The sequence below is a fragment of the Anoplopoma fimbria genome, chromosome 14 (genome assembly GCF_027596085.1).
Source record: "Anoplopoma fimbria isolate UVic2021 breed Golden Eagle Sablefish chromosome 14, Afim_UVic_2022, whole genome shotgun sequence".
Taxonomy (NCBI): Eukaryota; Metazoa; Chordata; class Actinopteri; order Perciformes; family Anoplopomatidae; genus Anoplopoma; species Anoplopoma fimbria.
This window is the reverse complement of record NC_072462.1, coordinates 1,371,587-1,384,000: the sequence shown is the minus strand read 5'-3', so window position 1 is coordinate 1,384,000 and position 12,414 is coordinate 1,371,587. Positions and strand designations below refer to the sequence as shown.

At 37.8% G+C, this 12,414-nt stretch overlaps 1 protein-coding gene across 1 annotated transcript in view; it reads right to left on the bottom strand.

Annotated features, from left to right (window-relative positions):
* grk3 (G protein-coupled receptor kinase 3) overlaps positions 1-12,414 on the bottom strand; it is a 56,148-nt gene that overhangs the window by 37,477 nt on the left and 6,257 nt on the right. The window contains 1 exon segment of the mRNA XM_054612074.1: positions 1,233-1,309. Coding sequence (XP_054468049.1) covers positions 1,233-1,309 — 77 coding nt within the window.

Sequence of the window (12,414 nt, the reverse complement as noted above, 5' to 3'; positions counted from 1 at the left end):
ACTTTGAGTCTGATTATTGTTCACATATTGCAGATGTGAGGAACAGATGATTAAATGTATCCGACACTTCAGAAGAAACAACTTCTTGATCTGAATATTAAAAAGGTGGAGCTTCTTTTACATCATAAATCACAAATGAGAGAGAACGTATTAACCAGACAATATCAACTAATTTATGTCATTATGGTCAATCCATAGCAACTCACCAAGACCTCACAGTTCATATCATGGATTTTATTGAAGAAAATAATGTGAAAAGCCTACATCTCTTCAATACTTCTTTACTTATACATGTTTTAAGTTGTGGAAGTATGTATATTCAAATCATCAACTGCATATTTTTTGACTGGATTGAGTTGTAATTACTATTACTATTAAAAATTATTGCCACATATCTTAAAAATAAATAACTTTTTAAGATATATTTTGACTGTATATTTTCCCAAGATGGATTATTTCGAGTATATACATTTTTGAATAAATATAAAACTGATGACCAACAGCGTAAATAAAATATCTATAAAAATCCTCAGGGGAAAATGAATGTATGAACCAAGTAGTTGAGACATTTCACTCAAAACCACAAATTTCAACATCACAGTGGCGCTATAAGGGAAAGCTAGAGGATCATCAAAGTCACCAGGATTAATCATCTGGGGATCATGAATTTATGAACCAAATTGTATGGCAATCCATCCGACAGCTGTTGACATATTTCACTAAAGATCAGAAATTTCAACCTCATTGTGGCACTATAAGGAAAAGCTAGAGGATCATTTAAATCAGCAAGATTCATACTCTGAGGATCATGAATGTATGAACCAAATTTCATGGCAATCCATCCAATAGTTGTTGAGACATTTCACACAAAACCACGAATTTCAACAGCAGAAAAAGTTTGAGGATCAACAAAGTCAGCAGGATTCATCCTCTGGGGAACATGAACGCCTCCACAAACATTAGTGATGAATCCATCGGGTTGATGTTAAGATATTTCAGTGGATAGGTTTGAGTTGATATATATATATGTTTATAGATGATATAGCTCAGAGCACAAATGTAGAATAGTTTTGTGAATGTGATCACATTCAAATAAAATAATTACAATAACAATTTATTTTATTGTTTGGGGATAAACTATCTTTTTTCTTCCTCCTGAATGAAAACTGCTGACTCCATTATAACGTCTTCACACGTCTCCTTTAATGCAATAAAAGGAAACGTTGACTTACCAATTTTCTGGTTGAAGATCTTGTCAAACGTCAGTTCGTCTCTCTCCTCCAGGTACTTCTGCATCACACTGCGAATACTGTGAACACAAGGAGGGGTGTATTAATATACATATAATACACCATCAGCTCAGTCAGACGAAACAAAAACATAATCTCCTCCGTGTGATCCCGGCCTCGGTTTAGGACTCTCCCGACAGCCTCCTGGCGGGAGGGACAAGGGACACATGGGAGGAAGACACGCCACCCAGGGAGCTCGGTGTTAACGAGAATGAGACTCGGGGAGAACGAATCAATTAACGCCCCCCCTCCCCCCCTCCATGGGGCCCATTAACACTCCCCCGGCACCCTGAGGACCCCCCCGGAGAGGGAGGTGGCTCTGCTTCACCTACAAACACCTCACCACGGCGTGTAATGAGCATGTGCAAAGGAGGGGAAAAAAACCTGGCTCCTTGAGACAAGGTCATAACTTCTCCAGTGTTTACGTTCTGATAGCTGCGGCGGCGGCGGCGGCGGCGGCTAACGTGGAGAGGTACCGTCGGATGTTTTGGAGTAGATTGGGTTTGATTAGCTCGGTAAGCATCCTCAGTAATAGTATATTTCTCCCCAATATGTTGAATGTTTTATTTAGGTTCTTTTTATTTATCTTATTTTTACAATATATTTCATTTGACTATATTTTATTTTACAATTATTCTTTTTTTATTCTATTTTGCTATCATTTTTATTTTATTTTACTATATTTTCTTTTACTATTATTTTCTTTTACAATTTTTTTATTGTATTGTATTTAACTATTAATTGTACTGTATTGTATTTAATTGCATTTTATTTGTCAAGGATATATGCGTTTACTGTGTCCGTTGATGTTCTGATTTGTTGTATAAAAATAAAAATCATATGGTGTTTTTACAGGTTACAGATGTTAAGTTATACACTATGTTTACATGGACACTAATATTTTATTGTCATTCCTAAAATATCAGAATATTATATATTTAATGTAAACAGAATATTCCGTCTGGATATTCAGAATTAGGCCTGGGAGCATTTTCGGATTAAGACATGTGATTTGTTGATAAAATGTATATTTTTACGAGCATTCTTTTGACATTTCTAGACTGTATTTAAAATATGAGTCTCTGTTGGTATTTTTACTGCAGTTAGTGGCACAGGGCCTCTTGTCTGTTGACGTCATCTCCGTCTGTTCTCGTCCTAAACGAGGGAACACGACGAGACGAGCGTGACTGCAGACGGGAAAAAAAAGAGAACTTAAAGTTATTTAAAGGGCGTAGCCGTTGGAGAAACGTCATGAGGAAGTTTTACGATAATCGGAGTCTGAAAAGGGAATATTAGCAGAATATTAATTATATTAGTCATGTTAATAGCTTATTAATGTCCCTATCATGAACAGAGGAAAAATTGGATACTTCTACTACCTGTTTTTGTCTCCAAACATTGCAATATACATATTTATATATTTAATTTATCTTGCATATTTTACAGTTTATGTATTTTATCACTGCTGTGCTGTATTTTTTATAATATTTCAAACTTCCTAACATTTTTTATTTTATATTTTGTTGTAGCAACATGCAGAATAATGCATGATTTGACATATTAATAGCCGTGTTGGCATTAAAACTGTAGGTTTTTTTTTGTCTCAAATAGCTCATTAAATATTTTAAATGTTGCTTTTTATTTGTATTATTCATTTCTTGTTAGAGCTGGGCAAATAAAGAAGTCAGGGAATAATAAAAAGGGTGTGACTCTCTGCTCAAATAAACTAACAAAGGCTAAATCTTTCCCTATTCTTCCCTGTGAAAGGGGACGACATGCTGGTGTTGTCTGTTCTATATTTTCTTGAGCCAATAAAAACATTTAAAAACAACCTCAAAAACTATAACATGTCCGGTGCAAACTGGTATTAATCTCCACCCAAAAACCCCCCACTGAAGCAGACCAGTAGTCCCAGTTAATAACGTGCATGCAGCCTTTACTGGGAGCGTTCAGCTACAGGAACAAGAAGCTAGGAAGTAAACACTTCCTCTTTCAGAGGAGGCCTGTTTGTGAGCAACGCTGCTGAATCATTAGCAGCTGACTCTCCATGAGACACTTCTGGGCGCCATATTAAGACGCTCGCTGACATTTACTGCAAGAGTCGGATTGTGATGCAGCTGGTTTGGTGGGTGAGGTTAGCTGAGAGAAGGTGTATGTGAACCTTCAGCTGTGGTTACAGAAAACACAGGTGCATAAAAAGATTGGGCTATTTTTTTTATAATGTCAGTTCATTGCAGCGGGGAAATAACACGTCTCTTTTTTTAAGACGACGTCCCGGCAGCGACCCTCAATAACACATAGACCTTGTTGTGAGCAGCTACACCCAAGAAAACCTCCGTTAGCATCAGCTTCACACGTCGTGGTTAGCTCACGGGAGCAGACGACCTGCTGCTGTGACACTGAGTGACAGGGATAAATAAGGCTTATGTGAGCTGCAGGGGATCGCCATGACGACGGACCAGTGGCACAAGCGTATGGACACTCTTGGAGCAAGTTTTGTCATGTGATCAGGGTGCGGACGCCTTAACGGTCAAGTCTGTACGCTCCGGGATCGGAGCCGATCAGACAGATCACATGACCATTTATCAAACGAAGATCTCCAACATCTTCCTCTCTTGAGTCCTGTTCAGTTACTGATGATGAAAACACAACATTTCCACATTTTGCTGCTTTAAAATAAGCTTTTAAATAACAGAATAATGTTGCTGATGACTTTTATTGTGAAGAAATCATAGGATAGTGTGTGCATCACCAAATACGCCTGAGCTTTGTTTAATAAAACAACTCTACCAATACTGCAAAGAGGAAGAGTAAGTGGGAAAACTAACAGGGGACTTTTATGTTGAAAGGTTCATACTGATATGTGTGCATTAACAAATTAGCAAAGCTTTGTTAGCCGCTATTCTTCAATAAAAAGGCGGAAAAATAAGCAGCAAAACGACCAGGGGACTTTTATTGTGAAAGGTTATTGGGAAAAAATATGCATCAATGAGTTAGCAGGGCTTTGTTAGCAGCTATTCTTTATTAAAACCTCTTTTAATACTGCAAAGAGGAAGCATAAGCAGCAAAAATAACAAGGGACTTTTATTGTGGAAGGTTTATGGTAAGTGGAATGTGTTTATTCACCGTTTTACAGACGCTTTTTTGACCACGAAATTAGTCTGTTCATGCAAGTGTAACGTTTGGACACACAGCTGAGGTCCGATCTCAAAAAGGTTGCATTAAAAAGACAAGCGTAACCACGGCAACAGATGCTGGCTCTCATTTAAAATGTAATACATTTAATGAAGAGATGAAATCAATAAAGTGCAGAGAGTCCAACTCAACACGATCCACATATAAACTATTGACACCTTTGAATACTGCTGCTAGACAAAGGTTTGAACACAACCAGCAGTACTACGTTCTACTACGTAAATATAGATTTATAAAATAAATACAGAAAACTGCAGCTTTAAGTTCAGCCTCTCCCTGAGATAGATAGATAGATATATATATATTGGATTTTGTGTCTCTACAGAATATGTCCCACCTCTGCTAAAGGCTCTCACACTGACAAAAAAAAACATATTTTACAGACTTGAACACGTTTTTTAAAACTCACTTTCTTTAGTAAATTATATTTGTAATTGAAAATACTATCAGTTCATTCTGATCGATGTCTATATTGATCTATATAACAGAAGCTTGTTGCCTTTATCAACTGAACATTTCTGTCCTTATTTGAAAGACAGCAAAGAACCTGAAGAACCAGCTGCTTTCTAGTGTTAAATCACAGTGAATTATATATATTTGCAGTTTTCAGACAATGATTGGGCATATGGGCATTTTTCACTTCAAATCTCTACCATCTCTGATAACGGAGATGAACAACTCTGTACAAATACAAGATAAACTTAAAACTATGAAGTACAACGGGAACGCTAGTACTCCCTACAAATACACACTGATAAACTTTATATAATAATACTTACTTCCCTAAAAACAGTCTTTACTATAATGACCGCTAAACTAACTTTCAACTGAACCGACAGCTGTTCTCTACAAACCAAAGCTCAACGTCCAAACTACAGAGAACGCAAAAATAGAAATCAACTTGAGAGCTCCATTTTAATTCTGACTGACACGCACGCACACACGCACACGCACACACGCACACACACACACACACACACACACACACACACACACACACACCTCGTTAGAAGTGATAATTTGAAAAGACGCGCTCGACAAAACGTTTGTAACTTAAGAAGGCAGCGGAATTCATCTTTAAAAAACTGACTGGACGACTGGAAGACACGGCTGGAACTCGTCCTGTGTGGACTGGAGGTAAAATCAGAGGGACAGTAGTGGAGCAACGGACTAGAAAACTAACGGATCGGAATCACATCGCAGATCGGAGTCACAGATCGGAATCAGCACAAAAGAAAAAAAAAAGGAGCAAATATAACTCTTAGATCCCTGATAACGTTTTGATCTGAACAGAGCCTGAACGCATCATAACGTAACTGAACTGAACCTCCGTTCGTTATCCGTTAGCGGTGCTGCCAACGTTACTAGCTCTCCTCCTGTTAGCCGTTAGCGGTGCTGCCAACGTTACTAGCTCTCCTCCTGTTAGCCGTTAGCGGTGCTGCCAACGTTACTAGCTCTCCTCCTGTTAGCGGTGCTGCCAACGTTACTAGCTCTCCTCCTGTTAGCGGTGCTGCTAACGTTACTAGCTCTCCTCCTGTTAGCGGTGCTGCTAACGTTACTAGCTCTCCTCCTGTTAGCGGTGCTGCTAACGTTACTAGCTCTCCTCCTGTAGCCGTTAGTGGTGCTGCTAACGTTACTAGCTCTCCTGTTGGTTTAAACACAGATTGGTTGTTTACAATGTAACATTATCAGAGATCAGAGACTAGAGAAGCATAAATGAAGTCCTGATCTCATATTTTACTGAATATTGGAGGATAACGATCGTCAGTAAAACTTTATTGACACTGTGATGGTTAACGTTAAACCGTAACGGTCCGTTACACCACTAAGGGAAACTGGAGAGAACATTCTGGTAAATGTGGGTTGAGATCAGGAAATATAAAGATACGAAGTGCCCTTGAGCAAGGCTCCAACACCACTGTATGTTCACTGCATGGTCGGATGCAGACGAAGGTCCACAATGCATTGCACCTTCCTTTTGGCTGTCGTTACATAACTCCGCCTCCATTACATCTGCTTCAGCAGGAACCAGCTGTTACCTCCACAACAAAATGAGCACCATTACAAAGAGCCAGGAGCTCCAACACCAGTCTGCTACTGCCTCATAGGTGACCCCATTTAAAGAAATTTAAAAAACTCCCAGAAGCCACTGCTGTGATGACGAAGCAGCACACCGATAGTGGGAGACTCTCCCAATGTCCTCTGACCTCGTAACATGTCTTTGATTTATGGTATATAGAACGCTTTGTTTTATTTACTACTACGACTGGACGCTGCTAACACTGTGTGAACAAAGTACATGTACTCAAGTACAATTTAGAGGTTTTTGTACTTGTCTATGTCATGTTACTGTATACCTCTACCCTACTACATTACTCCATTTGACAGTTACTTTGCAGAGTCATATTAAAGGTACTACATAAATATATACACACATACCTACACATATATATATATATATATACACACACAAACACAAATTAATATATATATATTTACATACATATATATACATACATAAATATACATATATATATATATATATATATATATACACACACACACAGACACACACATAAATATGTGTATGTACAGATGAATAACAATGAGCCCCACCTTTACCAGCTGCAACATTAATGCAATAATATTATGAACATTATTCTGAATAATGAGTATTTTCAAGTATATTTTGATGCAAGTAAATGTTTAAAAGTATGAACATTTTCTTGTTACAGAGTATTTATACACTGTGGTGTTGCTACTTTTACATTAGTCAAAGTTTTGAGTACTTCTTCCACTCCTGGTGACTCTAGTATTGGTAATAAAAATGTCTTATATTTATATGTGTGTGAGTGTGTGAGTACCACAGGTCGAGGTACACATAGTTTAAAGAGTTTTGAACAACTATTGGCCCTGATTTTCATTTAACATTGTATTGATGAGTTTCATGTCTTTTTTCAGTTGATTATCTTTGTTTTTAACGCTTTCATTTCCCCATTAAAAGCGTCAACAGTAACAGGAGCAGAGAGTGTGATGGCCGCGCTCATTGGCTGCTGATCTCCACCCTCACACTGTAACCACACTGAGCTGGTGACTATTTAACACCACAGAAAGAATGCAGATGTGTAAATATTTAACATATTAAACAGGAAGTCCCTGTCATTTCTATAGCTGAGTCAGTGGGTAATTGAACTGTGCTGATAACGTACGACACGGCACCAACACTCTGACTTGGTCAAATACACATATCTATCTATCTATCTATCTATCTATCTATCTATCTATCTATCTATCTATATATATATATATATATACATACATACATACACACACACACACACACACACATCAGAGCCTGTGATGTGGGTGATTCCATCCCTCTACATTGGTCAGTTCACACCTTCTGCTAGAGTCGAATTCACATGAGATCAGATCTCACCTCTCGGCTCTCAATGAGAATAAACACACACAGCATTTCCTGTTTGCAAAGACCAAATGTGTTGAGAGGCGCCAAAGTACTTCCTGTGTCATGTCTGTGGCAAATAAAAAGAAGAAGAAGAAATCAAAACCCCAAGAACAGAGTCCACTCGTTGGTGTCTTATATATAAATGAGTTTGGGCAGATTAAATCTGCCCAAACTCATTTATTTGGAGCGCGAACGAGTTTGCAACTCTGCTAACGAAAAGGATGTCAGTAGATTGGGATCGGGTCGGATCAGGGATTTGAGTCACAGATCGGATCAGCATCAAACTAAAAAAAGAGCAAATAAAACTTTTAGATCCCTGATCACGCTTCTTTGCTGCCGATACTAATTGATGATCATTGATGATCCATATTGGCAGATACGCTGTAGCGGTTGGTCTACAAGGATCCAAAATATTTATTTTGCCATCGTCTCAAAAATCGTTTTAACCGCTCTGAAGTCAGTAAACCATCAAAAATCAAAAATGTTATCCTTATACTTTGTTATAGTAATTAATAGTGGGTTTTTTTCTTCATAAAAACACACAATTGAAATGATAAGGAAACAAAATAAAAAATAAAAAACTTTATTTCACGCTGTGATGGTTAACGATAAACTGTGTAAATAATCTGCGTCATTATTTAGGGGCTGTCCACAGCGGTTTGAACATGGTCTTAGCCTCTTTAATCTTTACTTTATTTAACTTTGGTATTTCCTTCTATGTGAAAACATAATAAGCAGCATTGTTTCCGTGCGTTCAGAGCTGACGAAACAAACATGACCCCAAACATTTCCATCGGCTTATTTAAGCCTCTGCACCAAACAAATACTCTCTTTACCTGGAAACTAGTTGGACTCTGAAACCTGTTTTTCCGGCTGCTGCTCGGCGCCTGAATGCACAACAACTTTATGGTTTTAGGGGGTGTGAAAGGAGCAACCGGAGACCAAGTGAGCAATTTTCCGACAAGCCATAATTTCCTGTTACTTCACTAAAGGGCTGAAGCCATTTCTGGATTAGTTTTAGTTTCAGTTTTGGTACTTTTATAGACTCTATGTATTTTTTTCCTCAAGAGCTAAAAAGACAAACATTTCTCTCTCAGTGTTGGCTGGAAACAGAAGTCGTAGTAACAATGATCCTTTTGGGATTTAGCACCTCGTGTGATTATAACAAAGGCACCGTCCACATTCATGAAATGCCAGATTATGAAATTATAAAAAGAATCGCTGGCTGTCCTTTAATTCACTGCCTCAACACAAACTACAAGACGCTTCTCTGTGGAAACCTCCAATGTGCAACGCATATATATATATATAGATATATATATATCTATAGATATAGATATATATATCTATAGATATAGATATATCTATATATATTACATATGTAAGGAGGGTCTCAAAAGCTGCCACCAACATACTGATCTGATGTCCAAACTGTAAATTAAGACTCTCAGGATTCGTGATATAACGCATAAAACACAGGTTTAAAATAAAACAATTACAGTAACTACAATAGAAGGGTCAGTAAAGGATGTCTCATCGATTCTTTTACGCTTTGTTTACACTCGTTTATGCTCAATAGGCTGTTTTGTTGCATTATTCTCCTAAACCTGAGAGGACGTAGAAACAAAATATACTGATAATAAACATAACAAGAACAGACAGAAAAAGCCATATATCTACCTCCTCAATGGGATTTTAATGATCTGTAAACTCATATTCATAGTCTACTTTATTTCCTTCATACAAACCCTGTAAAGAAAGTAATCAAGTATTACAATTATAATAAAGAAACAAAAGGTTCAATATCCTGAAAACAATTGATTTGGCTGCAAAATATTTTATAAGACCTCCTGTTTGAAAGTTTTTGTAAAACCCTCTGAAATTCACATTTTTTGATTTTATTAGGGAATTATTTGTGAAAGTCACGTCTGTAAAAGCTCTGATTGTGTTCACAGCAAGCACCTAGTTACACAAATTCAGAGGTTCACAATATATATATATATATATATATATATATATATATATAAAAATAATAGTACTTCAGAGAACAAAAGGACTAAAATACTATGAGATCAGAGCCAAAAGTAAAAACACTTTAATCACAATAACCTACAGTAATAAGAATAAACTGTTGTTTATCACAAAGACAAACTCCTGATCACCTCAACACTTACATTTTCTATTTCCCAATCAGCATTAATCATAACAATAACTTCTGCAAGTTCTGCAAAAATCAACCAGTTACTAAAAATACCGACGAATCAGCAGAAACCAAAGGCCACGTCAGGATGAAGACAACGGCGATGACTCAACCACACGCTTCTTAAAAACTGTTTACGTGTTAAGAGGACAAGTACTACAGCTTTGAGTGTTTGAGTCAAATGTGTGTGTTTCTAATGAGTCACTGCTTCAGCCAACAGGAACAATGAACTCCACACAATAATATTAAATGTTATGAGAATCAATATTAATCTAATTGTCTTTTCAGTCAGAAATCATGAATCATATATTTGAAAAACAATACTGGAAGTAAACTTCAACATTGGTCTTTATCCATCATAGTCTCTGGATGCTGTTTAGACTCTCACTAACGTAAATAATAATTCTGACAATTAAAGATATCAGATTTCATCTAAATTGATCCAGATAAGCGCTCTCAGCTTCCACTTTATCTGCTTTACATCCCAATCACTGGTGTTGTAGTTTAGCAGAAATACAGATTTAGGTGGAGTTGAGGACAACTTCAGAAAGTCAACTTTTACTTCCCGCTATTTAAATGATTTTATTTATCAGTTATCAATTAATAAAGACCAAAGTTAACCCTCATATTTGATCTTTACTGAAGGAAATTAATGTGGAGTTCACCCACGTCCTTGAACGCCACCAAACTAAACTCCCATTTCCAGAATAATCCAAAGATGACGCTTCAGCCATAAAACTCCGTCTTTATCCACTGCGATTTTACTAAAGTGTGTGATCGCTACTGAGCATGTGCAGCTCTCAACAGAGCTAAGAAGGAAGTGAATCTTGAGCTACTTAAATCTACTTTTTTGGCAAGTGAATTACTCAATTTACTTGCAGATCACCGGGATGACAGAAAGAAACCTCAAACTGTATTCTGTATTTTCAGTTTAAAAGCATAAGAGATGCTGTTGAAGACCTGTTGCCTTCTGGGAAAGTGTGTTCCTATAGTTTAAGACACAAGTGTTCTATATTTTTATGACGATCATAGTTTCTAGTGGACATCATGTCCGTCTTTAACACGTTTTTCCCCTCCGACTGTAGTGAACTCACACCAAACCTCGACTCCTAAAGCGAGAAACTGAACTGTGACTTCTGTGAAGCGTTACTCTTCTGCAGACTACAGCCGGTCTCAAAAAGCTGCTCACACTGTGGATCCTCTCCTTGATTTAACGGACACTATGACGTATGAAGGTGTCTCGTTTTCTCCCGTATCTCCACCTCCTGGATGACTTCACCTTGTCTTCGTGTCCGACGTGGACGTCTGGATACCAGCCGTCCGTCCCGTCGCCCTCCCCCGCTCGTCTCATCTCAAACTGCCTCCAGTGTTGCCGACAAACTCTCACCTCTCCGCCAGAGGACACGGCCTCGGCCCGCCGAGAATGTGGCAGCACCACGCCATCTCCACTTTTAACTGCACCTTCACACATGCACTGCTGCTGAAAGCCGTGCATGCTTTATAAAAGTTTAGCACGAAATCTCTCTAGATCTGGATTCACAGATACAAACAGATCTTTAACAATCCACATGAAAGTCATTCCTCTGAAGCACTCAAACGCCACAACGATGTGTGTGATAAAGTAAAGATCGGACACATTATCGCGATAATAACGGCCTAAGGGACATGCTCTAAGTAAATTCTCACATGATGATTTGTTCCATGTAACACCGCATTTTACAAGTCCATTAGCCGAGGCTGTTATCTCTGCAGCTCCTGTGTAATAGTGTAATATAATGAATAACATGAGCTCATAAAATCCAACATGAAATCACTTAATAAACCACATTCACAAACACAGAGTCTTCTGGTTTGTTCGTATAGATACACTTCTGCATGATGCATTAACCCTCTGACCCATGAAACCCACCGGCAGGATGGAAAAACATGTTTTCTTTAAACAATCGACCGCGTTTATTACAACCAGAGGCGATAAAAAAAACCGTCATTATAGACTGATTTTTATCTTTCTGACGGTCCATGAACACATCATGTGTGATAACGCTTCTGTCAGTAAAAGCAGCCCAACCGAAGCTTAAAATTGTCTTATTTAAAATTCCCCCAGAAATAAACCGTTTGCTTCAACTAGATTCTGTAAAAAAACATTCAATTCTGAGCTCCTCAGTGAAACTATGAAGACATGATTGATTCAACTTAGACCAACAGTCATGTGACTACAAATCTGGGAAACTTTGACTGAACTTCAGGCTGCTGAACACAGAGCA